Source organism: Centruroides vittatus, unplaced genomic scaffold (assembly GCF_030686945.1).
Source record: "Centruroides vittatus isolate TY-2023 unplaced genomic scaffold, ASM3068694v2 contig_349, whole genome shotgun sequence".
Classification (NCBI taxonomy): domain Eukaryota; kingdom Metazoa; phylum Arthropoda; class Arachnida; order Scorpiones; family Buthidae; genus Centruroides; species Centruroides vittatus.
Genome location: NW_027122172.1, coordinates 1,846,958 through 1,871,040, shown reverse-complemented (window position 1 = coordinate 1,871,040; position 24,083 = coordinate 1,846,958). Strand labels below are relative to the sequence as shown.

The following is a 24,083-nucleotide window of genomic DNA, read 5'->3' as shown; positions in this document are numbered from 1 at the left end:
ACACGTGTATTTAATGTTAGTTTTACTATTGCATTGCTGCAATTAAAAACAGTGACTTATGTACGTGTATATATACACACACACATACACAAATCAAGCTGTAACCGATAACCATTCTATATTTAAAAACTGAAATTTCAGTTTTAATAACGTACGTCAAGACTGCTTACAACTATCATCCAAAATATCTTAATCATTTAATAGTTTATTGCATTATATTCAATATATATATTATATATATTTCATCACAGTAAATATTAGTCGTGTCAGCCTTCCCTCGAACTTGGATTAACTACTACTATAATAAATTAATACTTATACAACAGATTTAATTACAATATCCTACAACCTGGTTTATACATAAATATTCGTGTAAAAGATAAAACTTAATTTTTATGTAATTTGATATTATTGCATTTCGGATTCACGTTTAGAATTCTTTGAGAGTGGCTCCGACGCCGTCGGTTGCGTTGATTTCGCCGTCTTATGTTTAATGGCGTTGTATTGTGTGAGGTGAGCAATACGGTATGTAAACTTTTAAAACGTGACAAATGACAGTTAAGAAATTAAACTTTGGTGGAAGTTTTTCTGTATAACAATCACTGAAAAACTGGTGACTAAAAAATATAATAGCTCTATTATCCTTAACTATTAAATAAAGTTTGTAGTTTATATGTCGAAAGCTGAAATAACGATAAATATCAACAAACGTACGTGGTTAAATGGATTTATTATATTTAAAATACCTTTAGAATTTGTGATCGTCGGTAAAATAATAAATTGACGACAATGTTTTGATTAAATTATGCCTTTTCTTTAGCATAATCAAAAATTCTGGATTTTATAACTGTTTTTATGCTACAAGGTTAATAAATTAAATTAATTTGACGTAACGGAAAGAGAATCATCTTATATAAAATTTTAGTAATTTCTAAATTAAATAAAAAATTGTCTTTCTGGATACATCATGAATTCCCCCATTTTTCTCTTTCCATCCTGTGAGCATTAAGAGGACCTTTTTATCATACCCATTATGGGTTTGGACAAGTCCGCAACAAAGATGAGTGGATGGTAAGGGATGGATCGACGTGTCCGGAATAGACCACACCTGAAAAATTCCCCAGGTTTCCACCAACACCTCGGCTACCTGGCCGTCTACCAATTACAGTTAGTTTTCTTTTCTATAGTATTAATATAATGCCTTTGTGTGGGTCTATCATGTAGACACACCAAATATAAATAACTATAACATTGTTTTTTAAAAAAACTTTCTACGTGTCTTATTAAAAACAACAAAATTACAGCCGACGACACGTTGTAAATCTTTCAACGTATCGTAGATTTGCAAAGAGGATCTTTTTTCCGAGCCCATAATAGGCTCGACCAGACTTAAGTCTTACCACTTCAAACCTCTAACCATCAAATGTATCACGACAATGTTAATAAGATTTGATTACTTTATTATTAAAGATTCAAAGCAAAATAACCTAATATTAGCGAGGTTGAGGCCGAAGTTTTAAATGCGAAAACGTGTACGTCGGACGTTTGGCGCAGCTTTCCCGCGAGCCTAGAAGTTTGGCAATGGCCTTTGAAATGTCGAGCACGATCCCACCGACTTTCCAAACACCATTGTCAAACTTCTAGGCTTACGGGAAAGCGGCGCCGAACGTCCGACGTACACGTTTTCACGTTTAAAACTTCGGCCTCAACCTCGCTATTAAGTTACGCCATTATGTATGTAGGATAGAGTTGACTCGAAAGTGCTTAATAGCATAAGCAGTAATTTGCCTAACCAGATAGAAAGAGATCGAGCCTCGCATCTAATGTCAAATGTGTAAATAATTTGGTAGAAAAAAAAAAATCCAGTAATTTTTGATTATTTGGCTTAATCTAAATATGCAATTTATTGTTGTTGTTAGAATGTATTTTTTAACAAATCTTAATACATACAATTTAAAATCTAATTGCCGTTCCGGTGAGATCATAAATTATACTTAAAAATTTATATTTGTTTATTTGGAATTTAATTATATTAAATTTCAAATAAAACATTTAACAATGTGTTAATCTTAGCAATGTTTTCCATCTGTCTTATTCGGAAATAGAATTTATTATTAACGTATATATAAATATTAAAAAAAAGAGCATTTCGACAAAAAAATCATATTAGAATTGATATCTATAAATAAATATAAATCACTATTTACAAAGAAAAAAGATTTATAGCTAAGAATCAGAAGACTGATAAAGCAGCAGATCAATATTACTAGAATAACTGAATAATATAATAATAAGATCATAAAGAAGCAAAAATTGAGCTATAGTTTTATCTGTATTATTAAAGATTAAATTGAAATGAATCACATAAATTGAAAAGGAAGATATAATTTCAAGGAATTAGAAGCAAATTAAATCTTAAAATGCATATTTGTAAGGTTATAGAAATTTTTTATATTTGATGTACACACAACCGAGTTGCTCTATAACAGGGATGCATACAACATGTTTTGACATCATACCGACAGATCGACTCTTGTATAAATGCATATCGAACGCAAATGAAGTATTTAATGGGTCGACTAAAAACCTACTTTGTCGAACGATCAAAATCTAACCCGTTATTGTTGACCAATTTTCTGATTTTCACCCAAGAGCTCCGGTAAAATTTGGCAATATTACAAGACACTTTGAATTGACATCTGTATTCTGTGCATTTTATATTGTTAATTAAAATGAATATCGATTGAATTTGGATAATCTATTTGTTATATATTTATAAAAATCATAATTTTGTTCTAAATTCAAATGCATAGTTTTTCCTTATATTTACTTTATAAATAACCTAATGAGTACTAACATCACGCGTTTGCCATTTGTTGTTAATTTACTTCCAGTCTTTTCTTATTCATTTTTCATTATCGACGAAGAATATCGCAGAAACGCAATTCAATAAAAAAGAATCAACAGACTTTACATCTCATAAGATTTTTGCAAAGATAATTCGTAAAATGCAAAGTATACAGAAAGAAACTGAAAGCGCAAAAGATTTGAAAAATTATATTTACAATGCAGTTCCTTTCTAATGTTCTGTTGTACTAAAATCATATTTCAAGATGTCGACACGTATCGAAGCCAACATTAATTTGTGGTATTCATTATAAACTTTCCATCTTTAAATATATTTCAATGAAATATTTATCTGTATACAGGATTTTTATAAAGAACTTATTTAAACTACACTGATATCCGATCAAATATTCAAAAATTAAATAATTACCAAATAACAGTCATTAATAAGCGCGCACACATCTTACATTGTCTTGTTTACAGATGACATATATATATTTATTAAATTGTTAAATTATTATTATTATTATTATACTGTTATTGTTGTTTTTGTAACCCATATGAAATTTTGGATTATGATAATTATACGAAAACAAATTAATTCGATAGCCAATGTATACGTAACAATGTCAACCAATAAATCACGATGAAAAGAATCTTTTTAGAAAAATAATCTTAATGTACATAATAATTTATGCTTTTAGCTTTTTCTGCACAGCTTTAAAACATTTGGGAATCCTTAGAGGCCATTCGTATTCATTGGGAACTATTCCATCAACTCCAGATTCAAAAAAATAAAATAATGGAAACCATATTCTAGTTCTCTTACTATCATCTTGCATAAGTGCCCTATTATTTGCTAGGGTATGATAATACAGAAACAGACGTGTCGATATGTAGAAAGCAATGAAGACGTCAATAGAATAATGCTCGTGAGCTGCTAGTATGAAAAAGATACCAAAAAGATTCATTACCCATGTAAATGTATGAAGATAGTACATACTTGCAGGTGTATCTGAAAGAAAAATTAAAACTTTTTTAATCATCATATTTAAATAATCAGTTTTATAGCACTCAAAACTTACAATACGGAAACTAAAAATTTAAATATCTCATTCAGATCCTATAAAAAATATAAGTGTATACCAGTATATGAGGAACTACATTCTTCACAATATAGAAACTTCAAATTTATTTGAAAATTTAGTTATTTCATTATTAAAATAATGATTCAACTATTGTGTGGGATCTGTGCCTGTGCGTTTAGTGAGTATTTCCTGAAATATTAGTGAGAGCATATTAACTAAATCTATGTCAATGTTATCAGTGGTGGATGAGGAAGTGCCTGTAGTATCAATAGTGGTAGTTATGTGCGCGCTGTAATCGGTGCTTATTGCTAGATTATCCTGACAGGTTATGTGATCTTCATTAATGTTAAATGTTTCTGTCTGTTGATGTATTTGATCAGCAATCTGTTGTTTGATAAGTTCAAGTGTTGTTTGTGGGATAAGGTTGTTGTGTATAATTGTTTGGTGACAGTGAGATGAGGATATTGTTGTGCAAGTCTATGGTGTAGTTGTCGTCTGTATGCTGTCATGTTTGTTTCGAGTTTTGTGATGGTGTAGTAAGTACGGATGATAAACTCGTTCATTTCTACTGTCCATTTCATCCGTTGGCGTGGTTTTCCAGCCTTTGTGGTCTGTGGATGCATTGCCACAGAAACATGAAGGCTTGATTGGTTCCTCACATCTGTTGAGGGCATTGCAGTAGCCATGCTTGGGCCGGCACTGCTTTCGCCACCAGTAACCAAGAGAGACTGTGGCCTATTTTTTGAACGCGAGTCTCTGCCTAACCCACGCATGCGGACCTTGTTAACCCGGGCGACGTCCGAGCCGGTATCAAACTTTGATCTGGTTACTACCATGATAAATATCTCCATGGAATGTGGGTGTGGTCACTCTTAGCTTCATTTCTCTCCATAGACCTTACTGGCAAGGGTGTCCCTACCAGGAGTTTGTGCTCCAGCCTGCATTGCTCTATGGATCAGTAAAATTACTGGGCTCTCCCACCACGACCAGGTGGTGACCACGGGAGAGATATTATTATTATTATTTAAAAATCATCTTGTTCAGAAGGTATTTGAATATCTGTGATTAATTTATTTTATCTCCCATTAATAGAGGAAAACTTCAAAAATTTAAACATATTTTTTGATGATTTAGTATCCAATACTATTATTATAAACAAAACTCATTTTAATATCAATTAAAAGTAATATTTCTGGATTTTTGATAGACTAAATGGAAATAAATGATTATTTTTCATTTAATTTAAAATTGATTATTTCATATTAAACTGGAAAATGTATATTGCAACTTTCAGTATGTTTCAGTAACAAGTGCAGAGTAGTAATGGAAAATTGATGGAGAATAAAGGTCTTCAAACTATGAAGTGAGACCACATCAGTTCATATATGAGAGCATAAAGAATAATTATGGGTCTCAACTTAAACTTGCCACAACAGCATTTATAATGTGATGTTGTGGTGATGTTGCTATTATATCATTCTACCAGTTTACCATAGAGATTTAGTGTTAACTGTATGCACAATTAGTTGAAAAAGTTATGTTGTTTCATCAATAAATGAGTTAGAGAAACTACAGAACACCATGCACATATGGTTAAAAAATTAAATATCCTTGGAAACTGGGGAAATAATATAATAGCAACATTGCCGCCAATAAGAAGAGAGACACTCCATTGTGTAGGTTAAGCTGAGACCAAGTAAAGTAATATTCTTGTTGGCTAGTAAGAGTTTCATGTTTAAGTTCTGCTCTGATTGGACTGTTTCCAGACATTTCTAAATCACTTAATTCATCTTCAATCAAAATCAATGATTAGAAAAAATTAGTTTTTAAGTATAAGTCAATCTTGAAACTTCAAATAACTTTCACTATGTATAAATATAAAAGTGTCTTATTGTGGATGTTTCTACAAAGATTTTTATCCAAATACTTTTCAGATTTATATCTGTGTAAAGAATTCTAATGTTTATGTTAAAATTTTGATTATTTCATATTGAAAATTTAGCTTCATAATGGTACGTGTAAATGTTTAATGTAGAAATAATCGATGGATTATACCGACTCTAATATGGCTACTATTTAATAATTTTGCATAAAAGTTGGCATTAGGCACCATCTCTTCATAAATTTAATATTTATAAATAAATTTTTAATTTAGAAAAGTTCTGGAAGAAAAGAATTGGCCCGGAACAGAATTCGAACCACAACTCCTGCTTATCGTGTAGATGCATTGCTGGTTATGCTACCTGGATCTTATTCTGATCTTTGCTTCCAGAACTATTAATAATTTAGATATAACTTATACTGGTTACTAACACTGTAAGCTTTGGATGACAATTATAATTATAAATTAATAAAATTAGTTTAATTATTAAATTTGTCAAAAGATGTTAGCTGCCTTTCAAACTTTACTTTATGTCTCAAAAAGTTCTGGAAGTCATCAGTTGTAAATTGGCAGAGTTTGTTATAAATTCTTTTGCAAAGTTATGCACCGAATTGACTTTCGACCCTTCATCATACACTTTCTGCTTAACTGGCATAGAAACTGTTTGCTTGTTTTCAGTTTGTACATATTAAACACATTGTTTTCACAAACAATAATGCACTGTAAGTCTTATGTTAGTCAAAAAGTAGCAATTTTGTCATGATCATAGTGGGTATTGCCATATTGGGCCAAAACAATCCCTAATCAGATAGTGCTGCTTTAAGAATGGGACTAGTCTTTTCTTAATGCAAAGTTTAAATGGTGGAATGAAGGCTTGAGCTGCCTGTGACAGTTTATAGCTATCTACACAAAAACCTTTGACATTTGAACTTCACTTCTGACATAACATACCTTCCTTTTTCACAGTAAACTTTTATTTCCTACACATTCAGTGCTATCCAGTGTAAAATAAGATTTATCAATCAAAACTACATCCGGATCGGTTTTGTGCTACGCATTTTCTTTGTTCAGTTGTCGAAGTGGCCTTGTTTGAGTTTCTAACTGCTTCACATTGCGCTTGATGTAGAAATTCTTTTTTCTAACAATAATGGGTCATTTTTCACATGTTTTAAAGATAAATTTAATTAATTACAAAATGATGTATTAAATATACATGATTATGCCATTTCCTAAAATTTTTTAAAGGTATGAATTAATTTTAATTATGTGTAATCATTAAATTTCAATCATTTTAGAATTAACTTTAACTCACTTTTTATACTATAAAAGTTTTAAAAATTTAAATTCGTTAATGATTGATCCAAAATGGTTTAAAGGAAAAACATTACAATTTTCAATCATATTTTTGGAGAAACAAATACTAAATTCTGTAAAGAAGAACACAAATATAACCTAGAAAAGTCTGAAATTAAATAAAAAAAATTTTCTAAATACATTTCTTATTTGTAAAAGTTTAACAAACCAAATTTTAATAGCATGCTTTACAGTACATAAAAGCAAATATACTATAAACCAAATTGCTTTATATTGTTAAAATAACATTTCTCTGAATAATAAGAGTTTATAAATAAATAACTTTTAAATATTTAATAAATCTAAAATTTACACTTTCTTAAACCTGTTATCGGCACGTAACACGTATCAGATATACAGCGAGTGTGACAAACGTTTTCGAACTATCACGCAGTTCTTCCTCGGGTCAATTAGCACGGGAACACTTCCAAACGGAATGTACAGAATTCGACGGGATCGAACGTCATTTCGACGAATTTGAAAACGTTTGTCACCCGCCGTATATCTTATACGCGTTACGCGCCTGTAGCAGGTTTAAGAAAGTGTAGATTTTACTCTGGTGCTGAAGTTGGGGTCAGTTCTGTATTGAAATCTAAAATTATTTTAACATTATTTTATTTTTAACATAAGTTCATATAAACTTTTCCAATATGAAAAAATTAATAATGATAATATAAATGCATAACTTACATTCGGTAATAAAAAAGTTAAAAAGTGTTAAAGCAACAGTATGACCACTAAACATGTAATCTCCGCAAGTTCTAACACCTTTTATATACATTCCTCCACCTTGCCAAATTAAAAATGCTGTCTGAATTTTCTCCCACCAATTACTACTTGGCTGAAAGTAAGATGTAATTATTTATTTACCATAATATTCAATTTTAAAAAAAGAATTGCTTAAAATGTTAAACATGTTACAAAGCAAATTGTTTTATGTTGTTAAAGTAACGCACATTTTTTTTACCACAAAAATATATTTTAAGTATTATAAAAATAAAATTAAAAATTATTTAAATAACATTATTAAAACTTCTAATTAAACCAGACAATCTGCCAAATTAACAGGTTATAATAAAGCTTGTTAATTCAGCAGATTGTTTAGTTTTAATTAAAGTACCGTAAAGCAAAGTATTAGTAAATTTATTTAAAATTTCTAAATTCAATTTTTAAAATAAATTGGATATTAAATGTTTTAAATTTACAAAAGTTACTTAAAATTAATTAATTTCTTTAGTTAGTTTTTAAATCCATTTTATCATCATCATCATCAAAACTATACGTAATTACACAAAATTAGTTTTTTTAGAGCAACGTTTCTCAACCTGGGGGTCAGGAGACAATAATAAAGTCATTTTATGAAAAAAAATCCTTTATTATAAACTTATAAACATTTTACTTAAATAAGTACACATGTAAAGAAATTAATGTGATGGTTGCATTTGTTTTTCATTTAAAATTTTCTGCGTACACATCAAGTTGGAACTTGTAAATTGCTCATGTATGTACACGTCATACATGCGTGTTCATACTCGTCGCCATAAAGCAGCGACATAAAATAATAGGAATAGTTGTATTACATTTTTTATACTGTCGGTATTTTCTTGATGTATAAAATTGGTGCAATGTGATTATATAATATTTAAAAAAATTTACATTTATAATTACAGGTATACCTCGCCTTATGTCTGTAATTGGTTCCGGGAGAGGCGACGCAAGTCAAATTTACTTGTGTAGTTACGACGTAAGTCGAAACTACGGTGGAAAACGCCAATAACGAGCACTTAAAGACCGCTAAATAAGACGACGACACAGAAACACAGATGTTTTCGTGTTTCGTTCTCTAGGATTTATGATGATTATATTAACAATTACTGTAAATGTACATATTTTAATATGATTTTGTGTGCTTTTAATGCTTTTCTAGTGATATTACAACTTTGATATTTGTGGCAAACGGATGTAAAGTCAAATAAAATTACCTAAACTTTATTTTTATTTTTCCATATACTTTTTTGACAAACGACGTATAATCGAGAACGACGTAACTCGAGGTATACCTATACAGTCAAAATTCAATTAGTAATAGTAAGACTTACTGTTATTATTCCTTTGGGTGGGGGTTGTGAAATATTAATTTTATTTATATTTACCATTTGGGGAGTCGCGGAGCTAAGAAGGTTGAGAATCGCTGTTCTAGAGTACTAATGCATAAAATTTATAATCTGTAAATATAAATAAATTTTTTACCATCATAAGTAAATGACTGAAATTTAAAATAAAATTCATATGATCTCTTCTACAAAATACAACATATCAAAATTTCTATATTAAATACTTAAGTGTGCACACATTTTAATGTATAGATTATCAATTGCCAAACTACATCAGCATCTAGATTTGCATCATACTGAAGTCATTTAAAAAAAATCATTTTAAAGTTGTACTAAATTCTTTTTGAATAAGCGCACAATGTGAAAAGAAAAAATTAGGTGATGATGAATATGGTTGAGTGAATTATATTTGTCTCAGATTACATAATATATATAAACCTTCTGTAATAATTAAAAAATAAATATTAACATTAAACAGTAAAATAATTTATATTACATGAATTGCATCCTTTTAATAAAGATTTCAAACAATATTGTGATGATTTCTATCTTAAAGTATTTTTCTGACATTTTAAAATGTAAAAATATTCCATGTTTTCCCCTGCAAATATTAAATTAGAGTAATCTTAATAAAATTTCATAGAATAAACTTATTGTAGGTTTTTAAATGATATCTTAGACAATAGCGAGGTCGAGGCAGAAGTTTTAAATGTGTACGTCGGACGTTCGGTGCCGCTTTCCCGCAAGCCTAGAAGTTTGACGACGGCATTTGGAATGTCGAGCACGATTCCACCGACTTTCCAAACGCCATTGTCAAACTTCTAGGCTTACGGGAAAGCGGCGCCGAACGTCCGACGTACACGTTTTCGCGTTTAAAACTTCGGCCTCAACCTCGCTATTATCATTGAAAATGTTAAAGCTATTGTTTTATTATAAACCACTGTTTTTTTTATAAGAGATTTTATGAATATCATATTTAAAAATGATAATCTTGATAACATTTCTGGCCACATCATAGAAATGCTAGGAAAAACTACAAAATTTCAATTAAAATCTAGTTTTAATTCAAATTTTGCACTTAGTTTTCTTATAATTTTAGAGAAGCCTTAAGTTTAAGATTTCTATGCAACGATGCTACTAAAAGAAGAAAATGAATAAAATTTAAGTTAATTTTTGATTTTTTATGGCCATTTTTATAATTTTTAACAAGATATAAAACTTCTAGATTAGATGAACTTAGGACTGAAAATATTTTCAATTTACCCATACAGAACAGAGATTTGAAACTTGATCATCATTTCTATATATTTGTCTATGAATAATGATCATATTTTAAGTCAATGATTTAATTCATCAGTTCTGAAAAAATCTGCTTTTAAAATAACTTTTTCAACTGTTAATTTTTCAGGTTAAGAAAGGTTCATTTTTGAATTTTAGGATAAAGAGAAAAATCTCACGACCATATCAGGTGAATATAAGGGCATACGGCAACAATTAAAAGCAAAATTCACAAAAAATTTCATCGCAATTGTGGCTGTAAGACCTAAGGCACTGTCATGATAAAACAGCATCTTTTTCTTGGCTATTCCTGCTCTTTTCTCAAATTTTTTTCTTTTAATTTTATGAAATTTTTCTAAATCTTGCAAACTCTAATTTGGTACTCTTGCAACACCATTTTGTTAATTTTTTTTTGTTTGTTACTACTGACAGTTGTCCACTTTGAAAGTTTGAAAGACAGTCTTGACGACTGTCTTTCAAACTTTCTCTGCCATGTTTAAATAGAGTACCCACATCTTTTACCATAAAAAATGTGGGAGCAGATTTGCTTGAGTATTATCTATGTCAGTTTTAATTTTTGTTGGAATCATATGCTTCCTGGCAAAATATTTGATGACAATTCAAAGGCTTGATATTTTCCATTCTTTTATAAAGCACTCGAAATTTTCATGAACTATCAAGCAAACTATTTAACAAATGATTATAAAATTTGTGCGCGTTCATACTAAAGATGACAGATGTGAATACTGAAAACAATTTGTACTATTACTTTCAGTTTTATTATATGTGTTAACATCTTATAAAAATTCCTATGTATATCTGACATCTTCCATACTATATCATCATATCAAGCCCTACAAAAGTTATATAGATTTTTGTAGTTTAAATCTGAAATTGCTATTAAATTTATGTTTCTGGAACATGGAATGTTATTCTCCAAAATAAAGAAATATTTCAGTATTTTTGGAGATTATTATTTTAACTCAAAGCCCGACGAGTTAATATAATCATCCAACGATCGTCTAAATATTTGGGCTGTAATATGGCTATAATCAAATAATTAATACAAATAAATTTGGTACTAGAGATAAGTGTTAGGCGCCATCTCTTATCTAAATTAATAATTATAATTTTAATAATTTAATAAATAATTTAGAACCTTCTGGAGTTGTATATTATTGGCTGTTGACATATGATTGTGTCCAGCCAGCACTGTTAGTAACTGTGAAAGGTTATATCGAAATTTAAATACTTCTGGAAGCAAGGGCTGGCTTGGGGTCCGGGTGGCGCAATTGGTAGCGCACCGCACAGAAAACGGAGGCTGCGGGTTCAAGCCCCGCTCCGGGTCAGTTATTTTCTTCCAGAAGGTTCGAAATTATTAAATTATTAAAATTATAATTATTAATTTAGATAAGAGATGGCGCCTAACGCTTACCTCTAGTACCAAATTTATTTATTATATTTATTTATTTGAACAATGCAAAAATATCATACAATGAAAATAATTTTACTTGTAAAGATTAGGTCATCAAATTTCATCTATTTAGCCTAATACATGATTATGTGCTAAAAAACATGATAAACAACTAACTACAAAAACTGCTTCATACTTCATACACTGTAATTATCAATGGTTGTTGTTTAAAAGAAAGAAATGATATGCATGATTAACGGATAATGAATAATTAAACAGATAAGACTATTGGAAAAGTGACACATGAATAACTGACACTAGTAAACAACAATTAATGAGATTTTTCTTTCTTTTTAATAGTAATTTTCACTTCTCACAATGATCTTTTTTCTTTTCAGGCAACTGTATTTTCATTAATTCTTGAAAAAATAATTCATTCGAGTTTCTTTCATTTTAAATTATGTAAATTTTTATTTTGGAATTTTGAATATTTTATATTTATGTATTTTGTTAATTATAATTTATTAGGTTCATGCTTTTATTGCTGCTTGAATGAGCAGGTTAATTATTCCTAGGAGCATTACTTTCTACAAATACAAAAAAAGTCTGTAAGCAAATTTTAAAGCAAAGTAAATAGCTAATACAGGTATACCTCGCCTTATGTCTGTAATTGGTTCCAGGAGAGGCGACGCAAGTCAAATTTACTTGTGTAGTTACGACGTAAGTCGAAACTACGGTGGAAAACGCCAATAACGAGCACTTAAAGACCGCTAAATAAGACGACGACACAGAAACACAGATGTTTTCGTGTTTCGTTCTCTAGGATTTATGATGCTTATATTAACATTTACTGTAAATGTACATATTTTAATATGATTTTATGTGCTTTTAATGCTTTTCTAGTGATATTACAACTTCAATATTTGTGACGGACGGATGTAAAGCCAAATAAAATGACAAACTTGATTTTTATTTTCCATATACTTTTTTGACAAACGACATATAACCAAGAACGACATAACTCGAGGTGTACCTGTATATAAAATTAATCTTATAACAGAAACACTATTTTCAATTCAGATTAATTACAACTTCTTGTATAACATTCATGTCTAGCAACTTTTTAGCAATATGTCAGAAAAATATCTATTTTTAGTAAATTTATTTTTAAATATACCATATTTCCTCAATTCTAAGGCACGCCACGAGTTTGAAACCAAATTTTAAGATTTTTTTTAATGAAGGAATAACTTAAAATTGATTATTTAAAACTTTATGAACAAGTTAGAAAAACAATATAAATACCATAAAATAGATGCTTTGCAGAAGCTGTATGATTCCCACCGTATACAGTAACTACTTACTTTAATTCTATATCATAATGTTGTCTCAAATACATTTTAAACATTAAGAGAGTTTAAATGAAATGTTTGTTACAAGAAAAGTACATTTTAACTAATGTAATCATTTAGTAGCGTGGCCAAAACAGTTTATTAAGGGAAGTGTCACATACTTGCAATGACTGCCGCTTGTTGTTTTGGACTGCAAATGTAAGACATCATCTAATCAAGAATGTAATCTCTACTTTGGTCAAGTAAAAATAGATAAAATCGGGTCTTAGAATTGAGGCAATACAGTAGTTATTTTATTTCAAAACAATAAAATTTAAATATTAAAATTTATTAGCTAATACCTCATTACTAAAAACAATCCGTACCCTTGCTTTACATTCCAAATGTCTTCCTGGTACAGAAAGTGATGTGATAAGCATTGTTATACAACGAAGTAGAAACACAGAGCCAAATAAGGAAAACATACGTCGTAATAAAACAAACCTAAAAAAGTTTATCATAATTATTTAAATTAATTTTGAAAAATATTTTTTTTAAGAAGAAAATTCAATGAAAACTGACGCAAATAGTTTGCCAAGATATTAAAATATGTCAGAACCTTCAAAAATTATAATTTTAATATTTTCAGAAATATTTTTGTGTAAAGGAATGAATACATTTTGCTGAAATAAAAATATATCTTTCTTTATTCTGCTTGTTAAGGAAGCAAACCTTGTTAAAAACTATAAAGTCAATAGGAATCATTTTAGACTAGTCAACATTAGCCAAAAGTGTATTCATTGTAAACCTCCAGAATATGGAATAGAACAATTTTTAACAAGGTTAGCTTCCTTAACAAATAGAATAAAGAGGAAAGGTATTAAAATATCTAACAGGAGAAGGTTGGATATTATTAATACCGCTTTTTAATGAGAGAGATGTCATGTTATAGAGATTGCCTTCCTGATAAACATACTGAAGGTCTTTGTACAAAATACTTTGTTTCCATAAAAAGATTTTATCTTATTTAAAAGATGCAATTAACGTAAACACTAATAAGCAACAGCAACGGCAAATCGTCTAGTTTATTGGTTTTTCATTTCGACGTGCAGAAAGCTGCTATCTTAAGACTTGCGATGGCTTTTTCCTTTTTACCATGTATATTTTCCATGTTTCTCCACTTAAATATCTTTATAGATTGTGTATAAAGACAAGAAACATACTTTAATAAATATTGTATTTTAATTACCTTTAAAAAGAACTCTATAAATGTACATTTTTTAGCAACAACATAATCTTTTAACAACTGTTTACTGATAGAATTACAAATTTTGATCATGTGCTTTGATTATCTAGTAATTTTACCTCTCCACTGTCAAAATAATCATTCCTTTGACTTTCCAATGTCAATGACTCATCTCAACAGTTTTCAGCAAATACTCAAAAGCAGGAGGAGGCTATTCTTTTGTAAATAAGACAATAAAAAAGATTATTCTGCTGATTTTAAACTGTGTACTTTTCAAAACAAAAGGGGCTACTTCTTGTCAAATTTTCCAGTATTATACATACACACACACACTAATTAATAAATCATCATGTACAGTTTAAAACTTACTAGATGGATTAATATTAATCATTTACACAATGAATAAAAATATTAACAAAAAATATAGAAAAAACCATAACAAATCTTGAAACTGCAACCTTCCACAAACTAGACAACTTGCCTATTGGTACTGTTTCTTAGTGTTTACTTTAATCGTGATGATTTAAATCAGGTAAAATTTTTTGGGTTCTTTTATAAAAATATAAAATTTTGTAGAAAATATATCTTTACTATGTTTATTGACAATGTCTATAAAATGACATACCTTTCATTTAAAAAAGTATTGGTAATTGCTAACTTTCTCTTGTAAAAACTGCAATTTTGATATTCTATATATTTAAAAAATTAATAATAATTGATGTTGCAACAAATAGTATATTTGGCCTGAGGCCGAATACCGAATATTCGGCCAGGAGCATGGCCAAATAGCCGAATATTCGACTTGATTAACACACGTATGAAAATTGGTGTGCAAACAGCATTATGGCAGGGATCACGCACCCTGCTCTCTATTGGCCCGCTGTCACTATGCTTCACCAATCACGTTAATTCTTGACAGTTGTAGCGGACAGACAGGAGCATCATGGCAGTATGTGATAAGTGATGATATCAAATGTGGATAACAATGAAATGACCCACGCGTGTAAATAACGGAAAAAGAACAGAGGACCGCAAAGTAAAAATGTGAAAATAAATATGAAATTGAGTTAACATAATTGAACAAATCAAGGCAGCTTCTTAGTGCAAAATTTGCAGCCGTCAATGCCAAATAATTGTTCTCGTAGACTTCGGAAAGCTAAATGCTTGTAACGAAAGTAACTTAGCGTGCACGGGCAAAAGCCTGGGGCCGTTCGGGCTACCAAGCCGTCTCGAATCTGTGAAATCGTAACTGTGACTTACAACGACGTCCCGTCTGTCTCTTTTCTCCGTTATCACCAGGCTATGAGTCTCATAATTATAAAATGGGAAATCTTTTCTTAGCACACCTAAACTTTACAAAAGGAACACACCCTCAAATTTTTAAGTTTCTAGCACCAGTAGTTTTGGCTCTGCATTAATTATCCTATCAGGACTTGTTCTTTTATATACGAGTATGTAGACGACTAAACTACATAATAAGTAGGTAGTTTTCATTTGATTTGTTACCTTTTTTTGATCTCTTAAAAAGAGAACTTAGTTATATTACTTTTCCTTTGACCTTTTAGATAAATAAGCAAAAAATTGCACTTTCTCAAACTTGAAATGTATGTTCAGCATCAATAAAAGTTACCAAAATGATTAATTTACCGTGTTTTTGTTATTTCTTACTCCTGTTTTTAAGTATTCGGCCAAATAGTGATTAAATATTCGGTATTCGGCCGAATAGTAACTGAATATTCGTTGCATAACTAATAATAATCGTACGATCTAATAAAACTTACTACAGATGATATTGTTAATCATAATTTATTTTATTTCTACATTCAAATATGATTTTTAATAAGAAATATATTTAAATTTATTTATGTATAATAATTTATTACTTAGTGTTTCTGGATAAAGCTCAGATCCATGTATTATTACAATCAAATCTGTCTGTATTGAATGTACAGTACATTATAGTTCAGATTACAGTAAAATAAAATTTGAATGCTTAACAAATTTAAACTTCAATTGTTTCCATGGATTTGAGCACAAAAAACAAATATAAAGTATAATGTTTTAAATTTATACTTCAAAATTTTGAATAAAATGGAAAATAATACGATCTTAATAAAACATTAACAATATTATTAATAATAAAAGTTTTTCTTAAATATATAGAATTTTCTAATATTAAGACTAACCTGTGTTTATGGAAGATTAGAATACAACACCAAATAATAAATAACATGACGCCAGTAAATTCACAAATTGCAAATGCCCAAGGAATAAGCGGTACATTGTCGAGGAATATGTCCGGCAATGGTGGATATGTTTGCATATCAGGAACTCGATCGTGTACGATCACCATAACTATTGCAGTTATCCACGTGACGACGACAAAATATAACACACCCACGATAGTTTTCCAAACCTCGGGCTTTAACTTGAAAATAATATTTTATAATTAACAAAACATTAATAAAATTTACAGTATCTTGATGTTAAAATTTTAAAACTAAATAATATAATTTATGCTAATGACAAACAATAGAACAGAATAGAGTATTGAAAATGACTTATTTATTTCTGCTGTGAACTATTCAAAACTGAGATAGCAAAATTATAAATTAAGACATGCATACACAACTGCTAATAGAAACTGACATATCAGTAATTTATTAACAAGCAAGCTTATGTATATATAACTACAGTAGAGCATCAATTATCCGACTCAATTAGGAACTAAAGTTGGTCGGATAACTGAAAAGTATGAAAAAATACATTATTAGTATAGTATATTAGTATATTGCTATTAACCTACTTTGCATTGAATTTTCATCGATGTTAAGCCTAACAAAATTTTTTTTAAATAATAATCGTTGCTATTGTATTGTTAAAAATTATTTCTTTATTTTGTACAAAATAAATACAAAAATAAAGAAAAAGTAGAAAATTAAACCTCGTTTAAATACTAACGTCTCTTTCGTGGTCAAGACAGTGTTGCCAGCTAAAACATGCAAAAATTTAACAAAAATGATATTAAAGTAGCCAAGACGTAGCCAAATATTGTAGCGCCACATCACTAGCAGACAATTGAATTTGCCGACTAGAACGCGGTCGGTTAACCGACGTGACGGTTGATTGGGAGTCGGATAATCGATGCTCTACTGTACATAAAATACATGGCAAGTTAAAAGTCAGAAACCATCCAATCATCTTTAAAATATTTAATGTTAGATAAATACAATCATTACCATTATATATTAGACCAATGAGTATACCTCATTGGACTAATATACGGATCCCAGTACCATCATCTTAAAAGTCACCATCTTCAATACGATTTTAAAATTTCAAATGAAAGGAAGTGACATGAACATTAATCAGTGAAAAATTGAAAAATCCAATGATGAAATCCATTTTGATGTGTCTTTATTCATTTAAACTTATCACACATTAAAAATGCCACTAGGATGCTTTTGTGCGCACATCATTATCAATGTTGTTTTTATCATTTATAATATTAGTACTAACATTATCAACAGAAAAAAAGAATCAATATCATTTATGCTGACAGATGGAGTCAGTGAAACTACTACAGATTTCAATTACTGTCATCATGAACATGTACCCACAATGTTGTAACAATTTATCAAGAAATTTTAAGTAAATGTTTGTAACAAAAAAAAATTTGCTAATGATAATTTCTTAATAGCAATTAAATTTTAAATGTTATATGATTTACTATTTTACATGCCATTTTACTATAGTATAACCTCTGAATAACACACACCATTGGGACTGAGAGGGCTATTTAGAGGTGTTTGCTGTCGGGAGGTACATGCTGGCAGCCATACTACATTTTAACACAGTTATCATATAGTGAAGAATACAGTGGATTACAAAAACATCAAATTTGCATTTAGGAATGTGAAAATACCAAAAGTATACATAGCATACACAATTAAAATGTATATATAGTATATTATTTATCTTTTTGGCTGTAAAAATTACATTTTAATGGAATTCTAAATAACAAACAGATTGTAATGTCATCAATGTACCTCCTGTAAAGGAGGTACATTGATGACATTACAATCTGTGTGCTAATTAAATGGAACATAAAAATTACGATAAAACGTAAACGGTGATTAATTATTAATTCATCAAAAATGACCTGAACGAAAGTAGTTAACAAAAAAGAAAAGTGAAATTGTTATTATGAACAGAAGGTTGGATGAAGGTTGTTCAGGCCATGAGAGTTTGAATGTCAAGTTACAAAGGCAATTTGCTAGCCACTTCAAGAGATAAGAAATGTATTTGGCATTCTTGAATTTATAACGTCATAATGATCTAAGTGACTAATAAAAGCCAATATAGTGATTTGTCTACTTTGTACTTATCAAGTAGGTGCAATTTTTCAAACATTTTGTTTTTCTTCAATAACTGATTTATTAAAAATTATACTTTAGCCACCACAAAGCTGTTAAGATAATAAATTATGTCATAAATGTGAGAAAACTTAATATCTTACTACACTTTAAAGTGGTTGGCAAATTGCCTATGTAACACAATCTTTGAACTTTTACCAAATAAATGCTGTTGTCTAAACTCTTTCATTACTACTATACTACCTATGGATCTTGTTGAATAAATGAATAACTTTGCAACAAAAGTTTATGGTTTCTTGGTACCATAAGCTTAATTCCAACAACAACACAGAAGTTTAACAACGTTAATATGTATGATAATAAATGGTGATTGACAACTTTATCTATTACAGAAGATTAATCTGGTTAAGAATATTATTTGGTTTAAAATCCATCTTAAAAAACAAAGCGTTGATAAATATATCACACTAACATTACGAAGCTTTGCAAAATTTTAACTTATTACAAACGTTTTCGGTCCTCTTAGGACCTTCTTCAGGTGGAATTCTAGTAGAGAAAACCTTTTCGTTCTAATTTCCGTTTTGGATGTGTTCTAATTTTTCAATTTTCTTTTAAATTTAAACATACAACAATGTGTGCATGTGTCGATCACTATAATGCTAGGTCATACATAGCCTGCTACACCCTCGAAAGCTGTTTTTTATCCTTAAAATTGATTGAGAGGCCTTGGCATTCTACTTTAAAGATCTCTAATGCCTCCAAATTCCTAAGTTGATGTATCTGCCGAGTTTGCTGGATCATGGTCGCCTGTTGTATTTCAAGTATAATGCTGTTTTCACTGGCATATAAGCTAAGGCAGTATTATTGTTCTTCTTCTCAATATTGGTTTTATGCTCACGGAGGCATTGTTTGAGTGATCTTCTCATGAAACCGATATAAACCAGATCCCTATTGAATCTATCATTCCTGAGCAGAATTTTATACACTCCCAGCACTCTTTTGATGTCTGCTTGATCTTTCCCATTTCTAGGCATGGCAAATATGTCCGGTTTACACCTGTAGACTATTTTTGAATTAGTATATGTCTCAATCTCTTGATATATGAAGTGCATACAGCACTCATACTTTATAGTAATACAATGGGGAGACGCATCTCACTGTGGACTATTTTCTGGAGCTCTATCCGATTGATTTTCGGGTCAGCTTTCTTGTTTGTCTGCTATTTTAAATATTAATTTTTTGTTATAGCCATGGTTTTCAGCTACTTCTGCTATTCTTTTTACTTCCCTCTGCTTGTCTTGTTCTTATATTACAGTGCATATGGGCTCTTCTAGTAAGTGCTCTAAAGGCTGCAATTTTGTAGTTATATGGATTGTTAGAGTCGGCTGGAATGTATATTGGGATAGCGCTCGGTTTACAGTATACCTTAGTATCATATCCATTGTCATTAAAGGTAATACTAATGTCTAAAAAATAAGCTTCTTTATTGCTCATTTGTTCTAACTCAATCGTAAGACCGTATGGATTGTTATTCATACAGTGCATAAATTCCCCGACGAAGGACGAAAAACAGCTTTCGAGGGCGTGACAGGCTATGTATGACCCATTATTATAGTCGCTGATGCATGTGCACATCGTTGTGTGTTTAATTTTAAAAGAAAATTTGAAAAATTGGAACACAGCCAAAACGGAAATTAGAATGAAAAGGTTTTCTCTACTAGAATTCCACCTGAAGAAGGTCCTAAATATTTGAGATTTGGTTAGTATTTGAATTCAAGAAAAGTGATATTCATCCATCTCTACTCAAAACATTTTTGGTTAAAAGTTAGAGTTACAAGATGACTATAAAAAATTAAACTTAGTGCCTGACAAAAATCTTAGTTGGAAAAAATAGTGAATTATTCAAAAATTTTATCTAATGAATCTATTCATAATGTAAATATTGATCTTTTAGCTTCAAAATTTACAAATGCACCTATTGTTTCAGTAGAAGTGTAAAGATTGCAAAGTATTTTTACACAGATTACAAATTTGGAAAGATTTTGAAGCACTGTTTACAAAACACTTTTTGGCAAAATCAAAGATCATTTATACACATTAAATGGCACCTTGTTACTTCAAAATTTATTAATAAAAATTAATTTGTCATTAAGCCTCATTTATTAGTTCATTAAATCATAAATATAAAAACCATGGTACAACATTTGATAAATAAGCAGTTTCAATTTAATAAGCTTCAGTTAACATTAACTGAAGCTTATTAAATTGTGCATTCATTAAATCATATCATAATTAGTAAATGTAATATTTAAGTAATGTTATTTTGTTAAAGAATTATAACTATTTTAATTTTTTTTTTAACTATTTGGACTTGAAAAAATTGGAAATAGTTTATAAACAATTATAACTAACTATTTTCCAAATTTTTTTAAACTAAAATTCCAGGAATTATTAATAATTAACATGTGTGATTAGTGGATTTTTGATGGCAGCATATTCATGGTAATTAAATTGCACTTCTAACTTACGTAATTCCCTTTATTAACATTGCTACTGATGAGAGACTTCTCTAAAAAATATGTGGTGTAATAGCAACAGCACTTGAAACAAACAGTTCTTTTCAATGTCCTATCAAACTTTCAGCATTTGATATTTTACTAGATACTCAGAAATTTTCGTTTTGTTACGTTTACAAAAAACATCATTAAGCATCATAACCATTGTGATGTTGAATATTGACTGGTTATTAATATGACAGCCAATTATCAGTTTATTCTTAAAGGTTATTACTCCTTTTGATATTGATATCTTATGTTCAAATCATTTTAATTTCCTGAGAACTTATGATCAATTATAATTATAGTTATGTCAAATGTATGATTAGACATAACTATTATAATGTCTAATTGTAAACTTGTGTAAAATATCAAATAATTCTCATTGTTAATGAAGAGATAATTCCTCAATCATGTAAATGTTTTATTTTACATAGTATTTCATACTCTGAAGTAAATAATATACCAATATAGTCATCTGAAACTGTTATTCAGATCTCAATGATTCTTCAATGTTTCTAATAAGATGCTTCTGATGCTCAGTTTAAAGATGTTTCCATTCCTCCCTCTAGCAGAGCAGTTTTCATCTTACAAGTTGTTTTTGGAAAAGTTTACAATTTTTGAGTTGTAATCATAAAACATTCCAAGCACGTTCAATAGAAAATGAATTTACTAGCCAGATATCCAAACTTAATTCTATTGAACAAGTCTGGGTATCTGGCTGGCAAATCTGTTCTTTGTAATGTAACTTTTAGGATATACATCCATAAACCTCAACCAATGAGGATAGATATTATCTATGAAAACAAAATCTGGACTCAGCATCTAAAAAGTTGCATATAAGATTCTAAAGTTCTATCAAGACATACAGTGAAGTACAAACACTAATCATAATGCCTGTCCGCAGCACTGCTCTTCCACATCCAAAACTATTCCTTTTTATTACAGTGGAGATGGTTTCTGTGTCAACTTATCTCAAAATAAATTGGTGTGAAAAACCACTTGCTAGTAAAAAAAATATGACTCATTTGTGCAGAGTACTTATCAAAACTGCTCAAACATCTAATTGTGATGTATACTCCATTTTAATCAAATCTTTTTATAAATAGTATACAGAATATGGGTTTCAGGCTTTAGTACAGTGTTTCTCAACCTCTAACGAATCATCGCCCCTTCAATAAAATCATTACGTAGTATCGCCCCCTTCACTTCGAAAAAAATTTTGTTAATCGGCTAATCAGGACCCCCGAATATTATAATTCCTGCCACGTGACAGAAAAGGGTTAAAAGTGGAAGGAAGAAGGATTATAGGAATGCTATTTGTTTAATTATTGTACGATATAATGAATAAAATATCTAATTATTCTTAATATATTGTTTTACTATATTGCCCCCAGAAAACTGTTTTTGCCCCCCAAAATATAAATTGTTGCTAATCGCCCCCAACATGGGGGGGGGAAAAATCGCCCACCTGGGGCGATATTGCCCCCATTGAGAAACACTGCTTTAGTAGAAAGCTTTAAAAAAAAAAAAAAAAAAATCTTAATATCAATTTTCCTGTTGTAGAGACAAAGTCCTAATAGATGATAAGCTGTCACAAATCCATTACAGTTTACAATTAAAACTACATTGGTCATCCGTAGCTGTTGTATACTGTAACTAACCTTCAACTGTTTGTTTAATGCATTTTGTCGTCTTTAAAAGTATCATCTAAGCCTTGAAATGTAAAGTTTTACATTTGGATAAATCTTATAAATTGCATTATGAAAGTAAACTGGGCAATAATTAGATTTAATTGCTTTGAAGACAATGATAAGATTTCTCTCTAGATTAAGAGCTTTTGTATTGCAATAAATACAGAAAATGAATCAGCTCATTTGGAACATTTAATGCATATTTAACAAAATATAGAAAATATAGGCATTATTTTTTTGTATCCAAACCATAAAACTAAATTTTCTAAAAAGAAAATTTCTAAATTTAGATTTAAAGAATCTGTTTCTCTAAATGATTTTCTTGCATCATTAAAAGGCCAATTTTCGAAATAATCTTTGACTTTTACCATTATGACAACATAATAATTTTACACATAAGCAATTGTATATTAGTATGCATTCAAAAAATATAAACTGTATCTAAATAACAGACAACAGATTCATAAAGAAGTAAGCCTAAAAAAATTGTTGTTTAATTTGACACTGCAAATATAAATATAGGAGATACTATAGATTTTGGGACTTTGAGTATATATCTGAGCTGAGGGGACCAAGATGAGTTCAACAATACCCTACTTTTGGACCGGAGACAAAAAATAAAAAGTTTTCATACTTTTTTTGGCAATCGCGCGACAATCAGGAGTCGTGTACTCTCTTCGCTAAGCCTATCGCATGATTAACAAGCAGTCCAGCAAGTCGGCCATATATACCTTCAACAGAGGCAGATGTTGATTCGTGAGCACACTGATCGTCTGCAGTTGGAGTTAAATCCTTTTCGCACGCCCCGCGCTCCTTAACCTTGGGGCTGTAGGCCTCTCAGCCACCGACTAGTACTACATGCCACTACTGCGGCTTGTCCAACAAACCTAACCTATCCCTTCGGG

The 24,083-nt window shown here is 29.9% G+C and overlaps 1 protein-coding gene across 3 annotated transcripts in view; it reads right to left on the bottom strand.

Annotated features, from left to right (window-relative positions):
- Positions 1-3,432: 3,432 nt before the first annotated feature.
- SMSr (Sphingomyelin synthase related) overlaps positions 3,433-24,083 on the bottom strand; it is a 33,304-nt gene continuing 12,653 nt past the window's right edge. For 2 of the 3 annotated variants that reach the window (XM_067269267.1, XM_067269269.1), the window contains exons 4-7: positions 16,740-16,981; positions 13,670-13,811; positions 7,861-8,011; positions 3,433-3,862 (exon numbers count right to left, since the gene is read on the bottom strand). In XM_067269267.1, coding sequence (XP_067125368.1) covers positions 3,540-3,862; positions 7,861-8,011; positions 13,670-13,811; positions 16,740-16,981 — 858 coding nt within the window. In that variant the 3' untranslated portion in view covers positions 3,433-3,539. The remainder of the gene's footprint in view (positions 3,863-7,860; positions 8,012-13,669; positions 13,812-16,739; positions 16,982-24,083) is intronic. The other variant, XM_067269268.1, reaches the window with a different exon arrangement.